The 22,150-nt window shown below is 34.5% G+C and overlaps 1 protein-coding gene across 3 annotated transcripts in view; it reads left to right on the top strand.

The window, feature by feature from the left end:
- Positions 1–22,150, top strand: part of LOC118198019 (syntaxin-1A-like) — a 380,391-nt gene that overhangs the window by 76,118 nt on the left and 282,123 nt on the right. For all 3 annotated transcript variants that reach the window (XM_085816457.1, XM_085816453.1, XM_085816458.1), the window contains one exon: positions 10,028–10,105. In XM_085816457.1, the coding sequence (XP_085672583.1) occupies positions 10,028–10,105 (78 nt within the window). The remainder of the gene's footprint in view (positions 1–10,027; positions 10,106–22,150) is intronic.

Here is a 22,150-nt window from a genome sequence, read left to right as displayed (position 1 = left end):
CGACGTGTATTGTATATATTTGAGCAAATTGTTTCGGACAACTTGTAAAGACATTAGGTATTTTTGGAAGGAGGCAAGAGGAAAAATTAATAATGCCTTCGCCGGGAATCGAACCGCGTACCTCTCAATTACGCGCTGAGCGTGCAGACCACTATACTACGAAGGCTCGCTAAAAAGGCGGGAGAAATACCTTATAAACTTTTAAATGTTTCATCTAAGAAAAAACTCTTTCCATTTTCCAAAAGGTACCGAGATTCTTCTCCTCCAGATACTAAAATCCTGTTACCGTGGTAATTTTGGAAGTCTGAACGAAGAAAGTTTTTACCATTAAAAAACATAAGTGTATCGTTTGCAAACTGAATGTCGTTGGCATTTTGGGGATTTCGGGTAACTCCCAAAGCCTTCTCCTCTCCTTATATAAAACATTCTTGGCATTGGAGTATGTCGGTATTTTAGTAACAAAATCATAACCTTTTTGGTATAATTCTGGAAGTTCTTGATATACACTCATGTCCATAAATTAAGGATAATGCAAAATCAGGCAAAGGAAGAGTTAGGAGCAAAACAAATTTTGACTTATTTGTAAAGCTTATTTATTAAACAAAAGGTAAAGAGCAAAAAAAAGATGCTATATGTTTGATATTATTAAAAAAATTAGCGATTTTTTCTCCCTGGAGCAAATTACAAAAAAAAAAAAAAAAAAAAAAAAACCTATTTACAAAAAAACAATATTACGTGGTTGATATGATTGTTAATACAATGTATGTCTCTCAGACGATGCAATACAGTCTGTACAATGCCTAGGTATGCTGAGTATCAAATTATTGATCTGATCTTCGGGGATATTGCACCACTCAAAAGGCAATGCTCGCCGAAGTTCCGGTAGCCATGTAGGAGGAGGTTGACGGGCTGCAACTCGTCGGCCAAGAATGTCCCACACGTGCTCTACTGGATTCAAGTCCGGTGAGAATGCTGGTCAGTCCATACGGGTGATATCCTCCGATTGAAGGCATTCGCTTACGATGTTTGCACGGTGAGGACGGGCGTTGTGATCCATAAACACAAATTGAGCGCCCATGGCGCCCCGAAACAAATGTACGTGTTGTTCCAGAATGACGTCCCGATAGATTTGGCTTGTCATTTTTCCAATTTGAGCATGTAGGTCAGTTCTGGAACCCAGAATAATTCCACCCCAAACGAGCACTCCTGCACCACCGTAACGGTGTCGTTCAATGATGTTTTCTTGGTGGTAACGGGTACCTGGAGCTCTCCATGTCAAAGTCCGGCGAGAATCAGACTGGAGTAGAGAGCATGTATTGTGGACACACAATACATGCTCTCTACTCCAGGCTAACCGCAGGCGACAGTGAGTTACAGTAAGTGGAACGCATCTGACAGGTCTGCGAGCATATAGACCAATCTGCCCTAAGCGTCTGTACACGATCTTCCTTGAAATTGTCGTACCAGTGGCTGAGAAGAGCTGACGAGACAGGTCTGAGGCTGTGCTCCGCCTGTTTCTTTTGGCAGTAACTGCCAAATACCGGTCCTCATTCGGCGTTGTAACTCTGGGGCGACCTGTGCTGTAACGTCTACTGACATTACCATCATCTTGGAATCGTTGCGAAAGCCTGGAGATGACACTCTGGGTAATTCCAAATTCGTCTGATACTTCCAGTTTGGGTACGCCCACATTCCAGACGGCCGATGATTCTACCACGTAAAAAATCATCCAAATGCGTCCTTTGTGTCATAACTATTCGGTTATTGCACTGAGATGCTTATAAAGCGCCTGCGAACAATTTTACTTCTTTGCCTGTATTCCTGATATATCAGTCTCTTACACTCTCGTCATTGTGACGTACCATCGGTGTCATCTGGTTACTTCCTGAAATTTGCATATGATTCTTTGAAGATGTGTGTAGTGATTTTACAGGTGATATATTTATTTTAGAGTTCGATTTCCGCGTGACTCCGAATTATCCTTAATTTATGGATATGAGTGTATCTGGGGAACGGGAACTGATGTTTCTTCCTTTTAACTTCGATCTCAGCAACGTTGGGCACGCAGGAATGTTCAGTTTTCTTCAGTACTTCGTACTGAAAATTTGTCTTTACATTTCCTTTACAACAATATGTCTTTCTCTCTCTCTCTCTCTCTTTTTTTTTTTTTTTTTTTACATATACACAAATTATTCCTAATTTATTTCTTCGGTTTAATAAGTGTGTGTAATCATCTACAACTAAACATTCTTTTCCTTTTTTTTAGAGAGTAATTTTGTTGAAAAGGCTATGGGTTCCATCACAGATTTCTTCGATGATATAAAACGACATAAGCACTTCATAAGGACCAAACATCTACTGAGAAAATGAGAAAGGCCTCTTCTCTTAAAAGTATCGACTTAACTCTACAGCAGGTGGAAAGCTCGAAGCTACAGCATAGATGACATGTGACTGATTAGGGAAACAACACAATAGGTGCAAAAATGTCTGCTCTGCCCACCCAGCTACCCTCACGTGTCCGCCGTAGCCACTGTCCGCTCTGACCACGTTACCAAAAGCAAGTCTCCTCCTTTTTAATGCTAAAAATCGTTTGAAAAATATGATGAAACACGCCAAGCGAACTGTTTACAGACGATATTTGTGGTGGCGCGAAACTCGTTAAAACCCGTTAAAAGCGGTTGCTGCAATACTACATCATTACCCGAATATTTATCTGTGCTGTCAGAAATACTAATCGCTTAAAAAAATGTTTTTATTAGAGGGAATAGGTCACCGTGAGAAGGTTTACTTATGTTTGTCAATACCGTAAAGTGAGTCAATAGGCTTATTAATGGATCTAATACTTTTGAAGTATTTAAAAATTAACAAAATATATGTTGTTTGAACAGCGGCTCCCGAACAGTTGTTTCAATACTATTTATTTATTATTTTTTAAATTTATGTAAGTTTTTCAATTACTTTCTAATGAAAATCAAAGAAAGAAGCGTAGTTTTTGGGATGATAAAATAACCTCGGCTAATGATAAGTTAATGCAGCCCGTGATACTTGTATTATAGTTAATGTTCCACGGCCTTTCCTTAGGGCCGCTTTGGGGACCTCGCAGCACCCGCATTTTTGAGGAAAGGGCGAACTAGAGGGAGCTTCATAAAATTTTCTCGTCTTATATAGTTTTTCGTACATTGAGCGCGAATCTGTGTAATTCTTGACAAAAATGACATCTTGATTTTGCGGGAGAAATGAAAAATGAATGGCAGAAGACTAGGACCATTATACGTAACACGCATAGGTAAAAATTAATGAAAATAAGTGTAATTTCTCAATGAAATTGTACTTTTCTGCTTTAAATTTTCGCAATCAGGATTGTTAAACCGTAAGGCTCTGCTTCCTTTTTTCTGATATGGAATACGTTAATGCTTAATTGCCTTTCTCCGGAATAGAAGAGGGTTACTGTTAGTAACGTAATTTCTTCGCTATCTTCTATCCATGCGGGGGTATCCTTTTTGGGGGCTAAAAAAGGATACCCCCGCATGGATAATCGAAGGGCTTAGGAAATTCTTAGATATCCTATCTTATTCCTAACAAAGAACTGGGAAAAAAAAAAAAAAAAAAAAAAAAAAAAAACCCTCAGTGGCGTAACAACTCTAACGGGCCAAGGCCTCCAGTGCCTCAAATCTGCTTTCTTAACCGTGGGCCCAGGGATGAGTAAGCATATGCCTGAACAAGTGGTCAGCTTGTCGCAGGACCCCCAGCGTTTAGTCCCCAAGCGAACTTGGTACTCATTTTATCGACCCAAGTGATGGAAAGCAAGAGGTGAAAGGCTGAGTCGACCTTCCCCAGCCCGGGAAATTCCTGATGAAGAACTTATTATAAAAAGGGAGGAAATGTTTCTGCTGTTCCGAGAAAATATCTGGGGGTCTATCAAGTTGGCATTCGAGTCTTGGGATATAACTAATTTCTTATTCACGCAAAGCTAGATAAACCGTTAAGCAAAATAAGCATATGTATATGCTTAGGGCATCATATAAAAGGGTGCACCACAAAAAGGTGCATAGAGACACAGGAAAGGGACACCACAAAAATATTCCATTGCCAGCTTTATTATGTAATGCATGGTGCATCTAAATCAAGACCGAAGGAATGTGTGTGTGGGGGGGGATGACATTGAATGTATTTGGTGGGTATTAAAATATTTTAAATGTTTAGGTCCTCTAAAAGTCTGAATCTAAGCCTCCGTATGTGTTTTATTTTGCCAGAAGTGGTTAAAAAAAGTGAAGGAGTCCTTTCAAAATCAAAGGAATTCTGTGTTCTAAGTTGGTACCATGGCCGATTAAGTGAATAAAATTGAGAAACTTTATATTTAATTAATTAAAATATAAAGAATATTTTATTAATTGAAAATTTGGATCGAGGGGAGTGATATGAAAAGTTATTTTATTACTTACACAATGCAAAAGCTGTTTTTCATAAAATTATATGCCCTTTCTTGAGAATTTTTTTAATTGGATGCATATTGCGGCTAGAGTTAAATAATTTAAGGTAATTTGTCGAAAACCTAATTCCTTACAATTTTCATAAAAAAATTAACTTGTACACTGTTATAATTAAAGAAAAAAAAAAAAAAAAAAATTAGAAATAAGATTTTCAGTTGTTTTTTCCTCACTAGTGTACATATTTTTTTTTATAATTTCCAAAATACCACTAGCAGGTACGGCGGAATTCTATTCTTTGGCAGACAACATGCTTTCTAGTACATACAGTATTCTCAAAAATTGATCGCTGATCCGGAGAAATTATTCGAAATTAATGTAGAATTTTTTCCGTGGACAGATATTACTTTTGTATTAGTGTGTATGTTGTATCTTTTTCATATATCGAAAATTGTTGTAATATTTAAACTGAATTCCGGACAAAAACTATTGTATATCATTATTTATGTGACCATTTAAATATATTTCTCGTCGTGAGTTTCTAGTCACGTAACGTCTTTGTTCAATGTAAATCGCATTTGTGTTATCAGTCAAAGTGTAAAGAGAAAGAATTAGTTGAAGAAAACATGATGATAGAAAATTAAATTATGAATTGTTCAAAGAAAACGCTGGATAACATTATGAATGTGAATAAACAATGCAAATAAAACGGGAAGTGAAGCGAACAAAACTCCAGTAACGCTTGTATATGTCGTTATAATGCAATAGAATTTTTAAATATAACATGTTTTACTGGGTTAAAACATTTACTAACAGAAAATGTTAACGAAACAGAAGAAGCAACTTCAGATTTAATCCTATGTAAAAGACAAAATATATTGCGTAAGTGCTTACGATTTTAGTGTTCGAAATGAAATGCTAAGTGGCCAAGAAATTATATAACAGACTATAGAAACCTTCTCTAGAACATACAGCTTGCGGGTTGCCCCGAAATCACTTAAACCGGCCGTAGGCTTCCTTCATAACACTGCGTAACAGTTTAATTAAGAAGAATTTAGCTGAAACCTGTTTAACAGAAGCCGTAGCAGTTTATAATAAGCTGTCTTTAGTTTGTGAGTTTGAACCTCTCTCTCTGTGTGTATATATATATATGTATATATATATATATATATATATACATATATATATATATATATATATATATACATATATATTCTGCTTTCTTGCTGTGTTCAAGATTACTGGATCAAAAACTTTTGTATTCTTCTTTGAACTGTATAAATTTCCTGTTTACTCGTAAGACCGTCTCAGCTAGGTTTAATGACTTAGATAGCATCGGTATTTCTTTGTTATTCGTTTGCTTATTGATTTGCAAAGCATTTATCAGTATCATGAATGACCGATCACTTTTAGACGCACAAAGAGCAATTATTTTCACAAGATAGATGGTGCCAGTGGTTTGATGATAAATAATAGGGAGAAATCTTTGCAGGTACTGGATCAAAAAAGTAAAATTAAAATGCCTTTCAAATCAAGCTAGTCAGCGGAACAGTAATTCTTCATGCTATAGTTTGTTGTGGATTACTTTTTTTAATTACTGCTTGATCTTTCTTGTTCCCCGCAAATAATTGAATAAAGTGCAGTTATCTGTAAGTATAGTCTGTTTCAGAACACCAATTAAATAGGTTTTAGACATTTAACTGATTTGTGTATTTACGATGTATCATGAGAGATTGTTTCTTTGGAAACTTTAACCAAGCAAAGCTGATTCGTATTTGTGTAACATATGGGGAAAACCATAAAAGTCATTTGCAAGTACACTCAAACATTTTTTTATGCGGTGGATAGGAACCACATAAAAAAAGGCCGCACAAAACTTCACGCAAAAACCGCACAAAACTTCAGATGTTTACGAAACGAGTAACTATAAAAAATAGAGTCATTTACAGTTGGCTTTTTTTCAGTTACTATGTGGTCGGTAATCAGTTTTTGCGACTACTGTTGTTTCACTAGACGCTTGTATATGTCTCGGTAGCCAGATGTACAAGATTGAAGCTCCTTTTTTTACTGATTGTTTATTTACTTTTTTATTGTTCTAATATGATTGAAATTTTCATGTACCGCACGCACCCCCCCCCAAAAAAAAATCCGCACAAATATAAAAAATCGCGTAAAAAATGACCGCACAAAAACAAGTTTTTGAGTGTACCTTGTTTCATCGTCTAAAAGGAAATTCGGGAAGAAATTGTAAATATTTATGGTTTTGAAATCAGAAACGTCAAAGACAGCAGAGATAAACAACAGAGATATTTTTTCCTCTTTCTTTCAAAAAATTATGCTACTATTTTTTAAAAAATATTTTTACTATATTCTTATTATAAAGTAGCTTAAATGAACTAATAAGAAATGTAAGAGAGCACGGGCCATACTTAAGTGGGACAAAATTCAACTCTACATGAGAAATTATTTTAAATGAAAGTCTCTGTGCATTTTTCGCGATCTTGCACGGGTATTTTAAAATCAGAGAAGTGCAGAGATTCATGGTTACATCACTTCACTTTAAACTGGCATATGCCACTGTCTGTTGAGAAAAATTTAAGGGGCGAGGTTGGGCTAGATAAATTTAATTGATTAAGGCTAAGCAACTCGAGTGCTATCTGCCTAAGGAGAGGAATTCCTTAGTGGAAGACTTCTTGAGGAAAATGACTCGTATCCATGTTAAACATGGAGAGAATCATAAAAACTCCTATGCAGACAACCCATTCCCTGGGATTCAAACCTAGGCTGTAGTACCAGTATTCAGCGACGTTACTACTCGGCCGCTGGTGGAGTAAGGGAAACCAAATTCATGAGATACAGGTTTTAAATACACTGTAGGAAAAACAGGTTTTAAATACACTGTAGGAAAAATTAAAGGAACAGCTAATGAAAAAGTGCTTTATGTTAATTTTATTTATTAGAATTCAATGAAAGGTAATTGATTGGTAGCTGAAGACGAACAAGTCCAATTGGATTCAGCTTCACTACAAAGAAATATGTAAATTCTTGGTCCTTTCGGGATTTGTGGAAATGATTGCAAGGGGTTGCTTCATATTCTAATTTTAAAGCCTGTGCAAATAACTGTATACAATAAACTACAATAACTCTGAAAACATGCATGGAAGAATTGATACAAACAGGGTCGAATCGGGTTATAGACGGGCATCACTTTAAATAGCCGCATCAACCTGAACATTTTTATCAGTGCAAATATGAATTTTGGAGATACTGGAGCAACAACTAACAACTATGGCTGATGAAGCATGTATAGATGAGGTTCTTGATCCTTATGTCAAGTTGCTTAGATGCACAGTCATTTATAACTTCCTCCTAATGGATGATAATGCTTGTCCCCATCGCGCTGCGCTAATGACCGATTACCTGAAAGGGGGGTGAATACAGCAGAGTGACCGCATATTCTCTAAATCTAAATCCGACAGAAACTGCGTGTAATCCGTTAAAACTACAATGTGCATCTTTGCGACCCCCACCTAGAAATACCTATCTCCTAGAATCACCTATCTCCTAGAATCCTAGAATCACCTGTGTCCACCTAGAATCACTTATCTCCAGAAACTTTCAAGGCATTATTCACGTTAAATAAACTTTGTCTCCGTAGCAACTCTCGTGGACAAATACGTAGCATAGAAAATCGCTGCAAAGTTCGCATTTCGATCACACACTTTATTAATTTTGTTCTTTGTATTTTGAAAACTTTAACACAACAGATAATAGTGCAGTGCAAAGGTTAGCTATGAAATTCTGTTTCATATTCCAGCCATAATTGCAAAGCTAAACTTTCAGGTTAATTTTATGAATTCAATGTATTTTCCGCTTTTAAAGTAGACAAAACGAAATCCTTTTAAAGATTTTTTTTTTCCTATACTATGAAAAAGCGTGAAGTCAAACTGTATTTTTTTTTTATTGTGATTATATTAAGCTGGGAATTAATGTATCTAGATTTTTTCCAATAGATTATGTTCTAATATTTTTAAAATACATCTTTTTTTTTTTTTTTTTATTCAAATGAGAATGAACATTTCTGAAAGGAAAAAGATATGTTTTTTGGGGAGAAAGAAATTCTGCTGAATGCTTTAGTTTCAACGCTTTTAAGGAAGAGATATTAATTCGATTCTTTAAAATAGAGAGTGCACACTTTGCTTGTAAAAATGCACTGACCCACATTATTTTAAATCACTTTAAAAAAGAGACTGAATTTTTACGTGCAACCCTCTTTTGTAAGTTTGAGTATGCTATTATAAAACTAATCCTTTGAAATCAAGCGTCCGCGTCGATCTCTATAGCCAATAAATGCTTTTGAAATTTCTAGTTACGTAAAATGTATACACTAATAGTAGAAGCTATGCTTCTTTGCATCAAATATAATCAACAGGTGCATTTTACGTTATGTAAAACATTGCTATAACAGACAGTTTTTATAATAACTGATACCCCCTCCATTTTTAAATTTTAAGAGACCATTTAATTACACGTTTGTTTTGTTGTGAAAATGCTGGTATGTATACAGCTGTGCATATTAGAATGTTTTATATTTGTTGTGTTTTCATTCGCTTTTTATAAAGTAACAGTTTTTATGCCAGATTATTTAATAACATATATTTTATATTAAACTTTTGAGTAATAGCATGCTTTAGAAAAAAGGAGGCGGGTCAATTTCTGTTTATCTCTCTCTTTTCAGTTCAAAGGGGCTTTTGTCCCTGAAGGACTATTGTTTTCGTTTTGCGATTTTGCGTTGAATCACTATAAATGTCCGTTTCACTTTTAAAACTATTGCCACCAAATGTTAGAGTCCTGCATTATATTTGAAGAACTTAAATAATGAAAAATCTGTATAAATGTATGAATATTTCTCGCATTGTGATGAAACAACGGTACATAGAGCCATCGAATTTTGAATGACGTAATCCTCCTACGAATATGGGCATGTGGAAGACCAAATTTGGAATTTGTTTTATTATCCATTTCATATTTTGTAAAACTTCAACGAATTTTTGATTAACAAACTCAAGGATTTCAAAGCGAGCAATGGCAACACTCTACCGGGAGGGGAACCTTTTTATCTTCAGCGCGCGGAAATGTGTATCGGAAATTCTAAAGATAGGCTCATTTTAAAATTATTTTGTGACATTGCTATTGAACTGAAATTTATGGTTTAAGTGCGAAGAACATGATATTTGATAAATAAAGGTAACACAGAAAACGTTAAAAAAACGCCTCTTTGAACGTAATTTAAAATCTGAAACCTTTCAGGTTTTTTTTTTTTTTTTTTTTTTTTTTTTTTCCCCCTTTATGCCAAACGGTTTTTGTACCGCTTATTTAATTATCAGAAATTTTGTATTTATCTTTTAATCATTTTCTGTTCTCTCTTTCATCCGTTTTCTTTCACGCAGTCTTTGTAATATAACTCATATAATATTTTTATGTTTTTTCTAAAACTTTTTACGAGGATGAAGTAATTAACAGGCGGATTATGATTATTTTTTAAAAAGAAATAATGTTTCGTAATTGTGATTTTTAAATCGCATCATTTTTTGTTGCAGGCCCAAGGAGATGATGATGTCGCCGTCAGTGTTGAAGACACTAGAGGTAGTGGATTTATGGAAGAATTTTTTGCAGAGGTAAGCTTGGAAATGAATTACCATGTTACATTTATTATAAATTCCTTTGCCAGTTATTTTTTTATTTTTACCTTGTATGTACAAAAACTTAGTCTAAAAGAATAGACGATAGGTGGAAATTCCTTGATTATGCAGTTGTCAGCTGATAATCTAGTACAGTATGTCTCCAGATGTTGAAATACGTACAGTTGATTTGTTTTGCTGGAATATTTTTTAGCTGTAAATTTGACTTGACTAGGAGCAGTTTCTGCTAATTTTCTACTATTTCTTGTTAACTGTTAGTTGCTATTATTTAAATTGTATTCTGCCTTAATTAGTTTATTGGACAATAACTTGCCATTAACGTATTGTTCTAAATAACAGGCCATTTGTTAAAACTCGTTTACAGAGCAGGAATATACAAATTTTTATATAAATTTTCACATTTAGAGTTGGGAATCGTGATACATATAGAAAAATTTTATTACTTAAAAACTTTTAGTTAAATTTTAGGTTATTTTTCACACTAAAGTAGAAAACATTGGGAAATTAGCAATTAGTGGATAATTGTAGCTGAATTACTTTTGTCTTGCTTGCTCAGTTTTGGTCATCCAGAATTTTAAAAACCTTCCGTAAATTTAAGCGTTTAGATGTGAATTTTAGAATTTTAGGTATTGTATCATTATTTTTAATAAAAACTTGTGATATTTGGGATTTCGTTGGGTTATTATCATTTAACAATTTTACTGTTTGTGATAGTTGCGCGTCCTTGCTTTTTCTTTTAAAATTTACAGCCAAACTGTATTTTTTTTTTTTTTTTTTTTTTTGTTGCTGACATTCTTATTTTGTGAGCATATATGAGAAAAATCATTGCATAAAACTAAGGGAAAAATTCAGTAACCGATTGCAAAATTAAAGGAATTAATAAAAGTAAATTAAAGTATAAAATACAAACCTTGAAAGTCGATATCAGGACACATATAGAACAAAGCATTGTGTCGAAAGCGTGTTAACACATAATGTCAAAAAAAACTGCTGAAAAGTTTTAAGACCTGTAAAAATCCCATAAAAGTTGATCTAATGCTAAATGAAGACACATTAAGCAAGAACTAGACATTTTAAACTTAAATCGACGCTCATATAGAAATGAATGGAAGTCTAGCGAATGGAACCCATAACACTTCCCAGAGAATTTCTGATTTATTTCCCTAAGTGAATAAAGAATGGTTGCAAATCGAAGAAAAAAATAGACTGCTACGCAACTGAATATTTAGTATTTGTCATTCACTGAAAATCCGCTTCATTTGCATATGTATTTTGCTATTCATTTGTTATATATATATAAATGTATTTGTCTTTCCCATTTATTAGGTTAATTTTCTATTATGCTGTTAATGGTTACATTTATTCACGGTAATCTGTTAAACATAGAAAATGCCGTGGCTCGCAAAACAAATATTTATTACTGAGATATGCAGAGTAATACGCAGAGTTACATGCAAGCAGAATAATACTAAGTACAAGCAATAGCACAGATAAATAAGTACAAGCAGAATAATATTAAGCAGGCAGAATAACAGAATAATACTAAGCAGCGATAAGCGGTTACAGAGGTCATATATATAACTTCATAACAGATCCTGGTTTAACAAATCATAAACAAGACACAATAAATAACCAATTAAAAGTAACATGCAAAATGGGATTTAGTTTCAAAATAACTCGGACCTGGCTGAAAGCTAATGAATGTTTCGGACTTGACAGAAAGCTATACTTCCTTTTAACCAGTAAGAATGCGATTACAAATATCTCAACATAATCAAAAAAAAAAAAAAAAAAAAAGTCTAAATCAAATTGAAAAGCATACTAATTTGTTTTCATGATATTAGAACATCTGTTCCCTCCCAGTTGTATTTTTTTATTTCTAAAATAGATCCTATATTATTTCACAAAACTTAGCTACGCTAAAGCTTACCACATTTCTTTCATTTAAACAAATAGTTTGAAGTAAAATCTGCTACATACGTCAAGCTGTTTGAGATGATATTTAATATTCGAAGTTTTACAAACTACTAAATAAACAGAATTTCCTGTACACTTCTAAAATGCGAGTGGCAAGCAAAGAAATAAGTAAATTTCATTATCGATTGTTTAAAATTTTTTTCGAGGAAGGGTATCCTGAATAAAACGTGCATATGCTAATTCATCCAGTGGATCTGTATATGCCGTCGGATTTTAGTGATTATATCATGCAAACACCTTGTGACGTTGACATTTTATTAAAGAAAGTTAGCAACACTAGACGTGTGGAGACTTCTTAAACATTTTTTTTGTGAAAAATTTCATATTTATTGCACCGAACAAAATAAAATGTCTGAAACGAGTGTCGTTAATAAGGTCACACAAATTATATATTCCTCAAATATTTTGCCAGGGGTTGTAATAACTGCAGTCACCACTGTAGTACCGTTAAAAATACCTGGAGATGTAATTTGCTGTAATTTATATTATAAATTCTTCGCATCAGCGGTTGGGAGTGCGCTTTACTTTTCTTTGTTTTGTTTTACATTCCGAAATTCTTTTATGTCTACCATGCCATTTAAGATGTCAAGTACCTGGTTTCGAGAAATGTGGAACACGCCGCTTACGCAGGAGAATCGAAGGAATTCGATCTCGATGCGGATGACGTTGTTTTGGCCAACTTCCAAATCTCGACCAGACGCTGGATAAAAATCGCTCAATCCTCTCTGTTGTCTGAAAACGTGCGGCTCCGAGAATCCGCTTTCGTCCTTTCTCCGCCTCTCGGGGGATCTTCTCCCTTTCATCCACCCCTACTTCCTTGTAAGAGGAAGTCGTGCATTCCTTCGAAAACGAGATGTTCTCTTCCCATTCAGCTCGCGGAAAGGGAATCCTCCATGAGTCAATTTGCGTCGGATACATGAATTATATTTCGCTCATTCTTTTCCCATTTCGAATGTTTTTTAGTCGAGTGGAGACATCGGAATGCATTTTCTTTCTTGGGGTCTAGGTGTCTTTTCGATTCGACGCAATAAATGCCAACCGATGTATTGCGACGTATCAGATGCCGATGGGTGGAGGTAGTGGAGGAAAGTTGTGTTATTGGATTCTGCCTGCAGTGGAAAAAAATCTTATGAAGAGATTGGCCGTCTGCTGCCGTTAACCGATCGAAGTAGCTTTTTGGTCCTTTTTAAAAAGACAACTGGCCTATCTTTACTAATCAATCCTTACGAGTGAAATTAAAGATATGTTAACACCTAGAAAATTAGAAAAGTAGAATCGCTGAACACTGGTAGTTCGGTCGGAGGTTCGATTTCCGCGAACGGGCTGGCTGCATGGGTGTTTTCGTGGGTTTCCCCATGTGTAACTTGTATACGATCAAGTTCCCCTTAAAAAGTCCTCTACGAAGGCATCCCTCCCTCAAGGCAGATAGCCCTCGAGTGCTTTGCCGTAATCTAATAAATTAGAAACTAAAATAGAAAAGTAGAATAAAATTTGTCTGTCTAAAATATTACATATTATCTGTAATTCCTAAAATTTTCTGCTTAATGTGATGTTTTTTAAGCATTTTTATTCAGCAACTCTGAAATTTACGTTAATTCTAGCAATCTGTATCATCGTCACAGAAACCGTAGTATGTAGCAGGTAAAAATAGACCGCTACATATTACGTAGTAGTAGTTAAATTATGTAATCTAACGCGTGCAGCAATGTAGAATGTGTTACAGGCTAAAACGGTAATTCTTTGTGCAGAGTGCCAGATGTGTCCTTGTCAGCAGTATTTCACAAAATGTGCGAAAATAGTCCGATGTGAAAGCAGATTTTCACTAATATGCGTAATAGAGTTTGAAAGTTGCATAACTGGATGTGTACGGCGTTGATTTCATAACAGTCTTTGTCCGTGTGCCATACGTCACCATCCCCTTCCCCTCCCCTATAGTGCAGAAATTTTGTCCGTGATGCACTAGGTTTTAATAGAGAGGCTTCGTTATTCCAGCCACGTTTTTAAGCTGGCCGAATAATATTTACTTGAAGTATACTTACAAGTTTCTCCATTGTGCGTTATTGGAGAGCTAGTATGATTTGTCAAGGTGCGCCTTTCCCACTGTGATTAACCATTTTGCAGCTGTATCCAATCTTCTGGTTGCTGAATAGTTCAGACTGCTGAACACTGGTAATTCGTCTTACGAAATCTTGTACGATCGCAACTGTCCCGGGAGAAGTCATGATGCTCCATTTCAGCTATTTCTACTGTCCGTGTTTAAATAATAATAATCAAGTTTTTTTTAAAGAGCCGGATTATAATTTAGAAGTGTATGATATATTAGAAGTATATGATAGCAAACTCCGCGAACAATCTGTTCTGCTGCCTAGCTATCGTATTTTTATTAGCAAGGAAAAAAAAAAATATATTTTTGATTCATATATTTTAAATATTCTGAAATAAATTGTACATGAAATACGAAAATCTAAAAAGAAAGGCCTTCTTAAGGTGGGCGGAGAACATATATAAAAAAGGCGACGTTTCATCAGAAGACAGCATGTGAAATTTATTCACAAAACTCCTTGTGGAGCGTTATAAAAGAGTATTTGTTCATACTCTCCCTGGCGTATTGTACAGTTTAAAGAGATTGATAAAAAAATGTCTAAAGGCCCGTCCACACGAGTACGCTCGAAACGTAGCTGACGAACGCGCTTTTACGATACCAGCGTAAAAGCGTCCAAACGAGTACGCTTGCGAAGAGTGCGTTTAACCAATAGAATTATTTTGCGCAAAAATCACGTGACGCTGTAATATAGCGTCAACAGAGCTGTATCTTATTATTTCGCTGTGCTTCTGTATGTTAAGATACTATTGCAAGCTGTTTCCTAGATTTAGAAAAGGCATTTGACAAGGTGTGACATGAGGGACTCCTCTTTAAGCTACACCTTGCTCATCTGCCTATAAATTTTATCAAACTAATGCAAAGTTATCTAAAAAATCGCAATTTTCATGTCAAAATCAATAACACTTTATCCTCAAGAAAAAGAATCAAAAGCGGCGTCGCCCAGGGAAGTGTTTTGGGGCCAATTCTCTTTAATATCTTTACTAATGATATGCCAATCCCACTAAATTCAAAACTTGTGAAATATGCAGATGACACCGCTATTTTTACAAAATCTTTAAAACCACAGTTTGCCGTAGACAAATTAGAAGAAGCAGTTAACATCATCGCACATTACCTCAAATCTTGGAAACTTAAAGTCAATCCGGCTAAATGTCAAATTCTGCTCTTTAGAAGGTATAGAAAATTTACTCCAGTAAACGTAAATATAAAGATAGAAGATCAGCCACTCCCCGTCGTCAATAGTACTAAATACCAGGGTGTCATTTTCGATTCACAACTCCTCTTTAAGGAACAGACTGCATATGCCTTACGGAAAGCTACAGTCGCAAAAATGGCTCTGTACCCTCTCATCAAAAGAGACTCAAAATTAAACATTCAATTAAAGAAAAGAGTTTACATGATGCTGATTAGACCGACACTACTTTACGCAATTCCCATATGGGCTACAGTGTTCAAAACGTACAGACACAAGTTGCAAGTCTTTCAAAACAAGATTCTAAGAGAAATAGTTAATTCTCCTTGGTTCGTTAGAAATTTGCAAATACACAAAGAATTAAAAATCAGACCAATTGCTGACCAAATTATTTCAAGCTGCCACAACTTTTATAGTAAAATTGAACAGTCTCAATATGATCATATTAAGGAACTAATCAATTATGATCCAACACTTGAAAATGCTGCTAAGCGTCCTAGGAGCATTTTTCATAATCCAAGGTGGTGAAACTTGTAAATAGCTGTACATACTGTAAATATTTCCCCACTAGAGACTTTTGTGTTTTTTTCAACTTATTTAGGACTTAAAAAAGCTCAGTGGATTACTACTTTATATCATTATTTTCAAGAATTTTATATTTTATTAGTGTTCCTATAAAAAGACTTTGTTAGGGACACACAAACTGACTTAATTATGTGTGTTTCACCATCCCGCCTTCTAAACTGTGACTTATGCTGAAATATTGTGTCTTTTAAAATTACAAGTGTTTCTTAAAAAGTGTGTTTATTCCAGAACTTTGTACAGTGTGAACTGTTTGTGAATACTGTTAATTTATATGACATTAACATTTCTCGTACGAGAACTCTTGAAATTCACCAGAAATATGTTACTGTTGACTTATTCCTCATTTGAGCCACTCCCACCAGTATAATTACGATCCATTTCATTCTGAACCTGTTTCAAAAGCATACTTAATTTAAATTACTTAATGTTTATTTTTTCAAATGCTTTATTAAGCAAACTTTTCAGCTAGTTATATCTTTCGTCACAGCTCGAACAGCTCCCAGATGCTTTTTCACTCTACATACCTTTGTATTTGCTTCAGCTTCGCCTAGTGGGCGCGGCGTTACACGCCCATTTTTGCAATTATATATACCAACGCCTAAGGGCATTTTTTTCAAAAGCGGTGGTTAAAGCAGCAGAGGCTGCTAATTGCCTCCTAACCATTCAAAAGACAAAGACATGTATGTTAAGATTTATTTAGAGCAACCTGTTCAAAGAGTTTTTTTTTTTTTTTTTTTTTACTGCATCGTTTGCAAAATGAATATCCGGAATTATTAAATTCCTACTATTAGCTCACACTCGCCCTATATCTTGTTCAAATTTTCAGTACATAAAATGCTTTTTATTCATCCACTCAAGTTCAAATACAATTTTTTTAAACTTGTAGTGAATGACACTTGATGTTAATACAGTTTTTTCACATATTAAAATTTTTAAATTTTTAATTAAAAAAAATTCTCTTTGTATTTTTATTTATTTATTTTTGTATTTTTTAAATTTTTCTTTATGGATCTAAGTAGGAATTGATTTTTTTTTTTTTTTTTTTTTTTTTTTTTTTTTTTTTTTTTTGTATATTACTTGTTTTTTAATTACTTCAGGATGAGTATCGACTAGTTTGACAGACTTGCAGATTCTATATTGTATGAAAATTAGGATTTATAAAATTGGTTTGGAATACAGTATATAACCATCCACCATATAATAAAACCAACTTCATACTTTTTTAACTTCCCCTCCCTTGGTCTTTTGTTTTTCTTTTTATTTATTTTTGAATTTAGAATAAGGTTCAAACTTTGGACAGTTTATGAGAAATTATGTGCATGATAAAATATGCAATAAAGTCAACATAAAGAGAGAATTTATAGATGATATATGATAAAGAGGTGCAGACATATTATTACATAAGGATTTCTATTTGCATTGCACATTTTTAAACTAAATTAAAAACATTAATAATAATGAATAAAATAAGAAATGAAAACAATAATAACAGGTAAAATAAGAATATAATGATTCATGATTAAATATAAGAAACACGTTTCAAAATGAGAAAAGCTAACTGAATTATATACTGTCCCCGGGTGAGGTTCGAACTCGCCACCTTTCTATTTGCGAGGCAGCGCGCTGACCACTCAGCTATCTGTGATACCAGCGTTTATGAAAAATATTGTAACAAGTAGAAGTCGCTGCAAAGGTAATTTAATTAAACTTCAATAAATGATTGCTGTATGACACAAGTTGTAACTTTCCTCCAAAATTTCATAATTGTATTTTATTGAATACTCTTTCACAGTCAACTGCTTTATTTTAGAAGTTGTTATATTGCTGAAGTTAGTTTTTGGTGTATTTAATATTGGGATATTTATAGAGTTTTTTATTACACATGATGTAGCCAATATTTATAATAATTAAGGAGAATTTTGTAAGGCAGAAATTTTGATTTCGTAGAAACTGTAATTTATTTAGGTTCCTATTACTTACGGTGTTATAAATAGGTAAAGCATATGGATATACTGGTTGGATCATTGCTTTATAAATATACAGTTTTCCCCTTTAATAAGAATTTTAAATTTATAGCAATATATACGGTTTGAGAAATCTGAAGATGGCGTGAACAATGCTGATAATTTTATTGCTGTATACAGTTATGATATTTCTAAGCAAAAACTCATCTCTGTGGGGTTCTGACGCCATATTGAAACGGATAAGCAAGAAGGTTTTCTGATTATGACACGTGATAAGAACTCAGTCGGTTATTGGCTATACGCGCGCGTCGCGGGCGAAAAAGCTGAACAGGAGCGTACTCCGTTTTACGTCTTCTGCGTCATGCGAATTTACGCCGGCGTCAAAAAAGTTGCATCAACTACGTCGCGAGCGTCCTCGTGTGGACGGCCTTAGACTGTAGAACACCAGAGACGAACCCCGCCAAGGTACTATGCCTTCCGGCAATTGCGTCCGTACTCCGGAAACCATCCAGGGAGGGCGCGAGCCCCATCGGTTCCACTTGGGCTTCCACGAAGCATGGGATCAAAGAACGCTATGACGAGTTTTAAGCGAAGACTCTTTGCCCCGGTCACCACTCCGGGAGGCGTATTGGCAGACCGCACATTGAGTAGAACAGTGTTAAAGGAATGTCGCATACTGCGCATGCCTAGAAAACAATTTGGCGTAATTACTATGTTGGCGCGATTTGAAAAGAAGATAAATACGGTATATGGTAGATGTATCGCCATCTAATTATAAACAAATCTGGCGTTTAAATCTTCGTAGAGTATAATGTAAATTAATTACTGTGTTAAAATACTATTTTTTGCTGTACTGCTCAAACAACTAGAAAGCTGGAATTATTGCGAAGTAATGTGAAGCAGTGTTTACATTCAAAATGTAAAATATAATACTTATGAAATTCTGCACATTCCTTTGGAACTGTACAAATTTTCGTTCAGAAAGAGACTGAAATTTAGGATATATTAGTTGAAAATTTATTCATTGTACTTTTAAGCAATAAAAACAATTCAGGATTTAACATACGTTCCATTCGTACATACATAAAGAAACTCTGAGGAATATAACAAGTGCTTGCAAATAACACTGAAGAAATTTTACAATTCCTTAATGCTAGTTATTAAATTCTTTGAAATGAGAAAATAAAAGCGCGAATATACGCTAACAAACTAAGCGAGATACTCCAGTTTACAATTACTGAATTATAACATGTAAACAAATTACATTTAAATAACGAATTATTACGAACATATGTTAACAAATATTAAATGCACTGTTATTGACAAATTAAAATGAAACATATATTAGAAAAATAAGCAAGTGCAATCGGTATGGACGTTAAAATAACTAATAAACAAAGTTCCACAACATTGCAGTTTTAACCATCACTCGAACACACTCGACAGCCATGGAGATCACGAATAAGCTAACGTAGGGTTGCTTAGTCGCCAATATTTCTCCCCGCGCCAAAGGTACACAATCAAGCATGCACAGTAAGCGAAATTCGCTTAACACTGTTCAACTCAATGTGCGGTCTGCCATTACGCCTCCGGGAGCACCGAATATTCAAAAGGGTGATCCATACCAATAAAAGTCCTCCCACGAGGTACTAAATGAGACCAAACCCCCAAAGATAGCCACGTATCGTACGATGTAACAACCCCACAGCCAAGGGGCAGACAAGACGGTACCAGTACGGTCCCTGCCAAGCCTAAACCATCCCCCGAAAAAACGGAGGTTCTAATCCTGTGAAAGTGACTATATACCCCTGTGGTTGAAGACTGCCTAAGTACAGATCCTAGCCAGAACTTCCCAAGAATTCTTCTGAGTTAACCCCCGGGAATAGCTTAAGAGACTAAAGCTGAACGCTGTTCGTGTTGAACACAGATTGTTGTACATCAAAACCTGCACTATGTTTTACATTTTTTGGCAAAATTTATTATGCAATTTCATAATTCATAATCTGTAATTTCGCGAACAAGTGCAGTTGAGTTGCTCGTAGGTCAGCCACGAGAAAGCTACAAGTGGAAACGATTAATATTAAGTTATATTCAGCCATTTCATTGAAAAACAATTCCTGATGTGTAGTCAAACATGCAGTCGTAATTATCAATACACGAAAGCTGTCGCGTGCTTTGCCGTATTCGACTGAACAAATAAAGAAGATTGTATTAAAAACTTATGCTGCTAGTATCCGTTTATATTCATAAATCCAGTCTGGATGCCAACTAAAGTCGACTTTAAGTATTGAAGGATTAACCTATAATGGCATGCAAAACAGTGTTGGCAATAAAGAATATGTGTATGCCAGAATAAGTTCTTTACCTTTTTGAAAGAATGAATCATCCAAAATTAAGATTTAATTGGAATTTTTATAACATATATAAGCTTCATAAATTAGTATGCACTAAATAATTTTGTAAATTGAAAGAAAAATTTTTTAAAGAATTATCTTTTTTATTTAATATTTTTTGCTAAGAACTCATCTTTTGCTGTCGTGGAAATGCCGGACTGAAACAAAACGAAATTCATTATTTCATTTTTGTAAATTAACTTCTTGCTTTTTCCATTTTAACTTCGTCTGAGCAAAAGCGAAATGACAAACAGACCTGTTCCCTAAGTTTTATTATTAATTTTTTTGACGTTGGCAACGTCCTTAGTCCACAATTTTTGAACTGTTACGTTGCATTGCACTGCGTAACAGTACGCAGCGCTACCTCCGTTTACCATTCACTCTGTTCGAAAACTGCTGCAACTGCACGAAGAGCAACGTCTTGGATTATATTCTACGTGACCTCACACATAGATAGATCAGACTGCTCTCATTCGACAAAATAATGCGATTTTTAAGTTATCTTTAAAAGTTAATCAATCTGTAATTTCTTAACAAGTTTAAGGATTAAAGAGCTGTAAACGCATTTCTTCATAATTTAAAACTTATTTTTAGTAACGCCTGTAACATGTAAAATAAATTTAAATTAAATATTTATTATATCGAATTGAGGATTTTTGTGAAATCTTGGAGAGTTGATTGGAGTCTTGGAAGATGCTCTAACACCCTATATTATATATATTACGTACCTGTACTGAATCGTTCGAGAGTTTTAGTTATAATAAATCTCAGCAGTGATGAGCAGATGGAAGTTTTTCGGAAAATGCAGTTATGAGAGAAGAAATCGCTTTATAACGTTTAAATTCAATATCTAAATCCAGTCATGTATATAATAAGTTTGGAAGACTGCTGATGCCCTCCATGGACGTGTTTTGCACTTCTCGGAACGTTTGTGCCTTTTCCATATAACTGAGGTATCAATGTGGTCCTTTACTTTGTTTCGTGAAAATTAGAAAAAAGTGTAATTCGCATCTCTTATATTGAATATTTGTGAGTCCATTTTGGTTGCCGGAATGCCGAGTAGATTTGTAACATCGTATAAATTACTGCTGTTTTGCGAAATTGTAAGATTTCTAATGTGTAGATGACTTGATTGAAATGAAATTCTCGTAAATATTAATTTTTCGAAGAGGGGTTAGAAAATTACTAAAAATAAGATTCCATTAATGTTACGGAATATTTATTTTGGAAAATCTCTGTATCAAAGCTTATGTAATAGTAATCCGTGGAAACTTTTAGATTATGAGCATTACGTATTTTTTTAATACTTAAATAATGATTTTAATTTTTGGCGCTCTCTTTTACTTATTGGTTTCAACGCTACTCTTTCAAGATTGCGATGCAGATTTTCTGGATATGGAAACCAGTTTAGCATATAGTTTGAATTTTACAACTTTTTCTTTTGTCATAAGGTCATTATTGACTTATGACAAAAGAAACGTGTTTGCCCCCATAATAATAAAGGCAAAAGAATTTGTAATGATTGAAATTTTTTGTAGCGTTCACTCTTGTCAAAATATTCCTTTACTTTCTTGAAACATTGGATTCATTTTGTATTTCCGTCATTCATTTTCCAGCATTGCTAGATGTGTTGCTGTATGCTCTTTATCTTCTGCAAGAGACATAAAGCGCTGGCCATTTTATGAAAGCTATTTGAAATGTATCATTTGGATCAGTTTGAGTGTCAGACTGTGGCTTATGGACGTTTTCAATCGATATCTAGCTGTAGTCATGACCCATGATGCGAATGGATTTTTCTGACGTCGA

Source organism: Stegodyphus dumicola, chromosome 1 (genome assembly GCF_044657685.1).
Source record: "Stegodyphus dumicola isolate Sdum_Otavi_A_Nest chromosome 1, ASM4465768v1".
NCBI classification, from domain to species: domain Eukaryota; kingdom Metazoa; phylum Arthropoda; class Arachnida; order Araneae; family Eresidae; genus Stegodyphus; species Stegodyphus dumicola.
The sequence above is the reverse complement of the archived record's forward strand: the minus strand, read 5'-3'. Positions and strand labels throughout refer to the sequence as shown.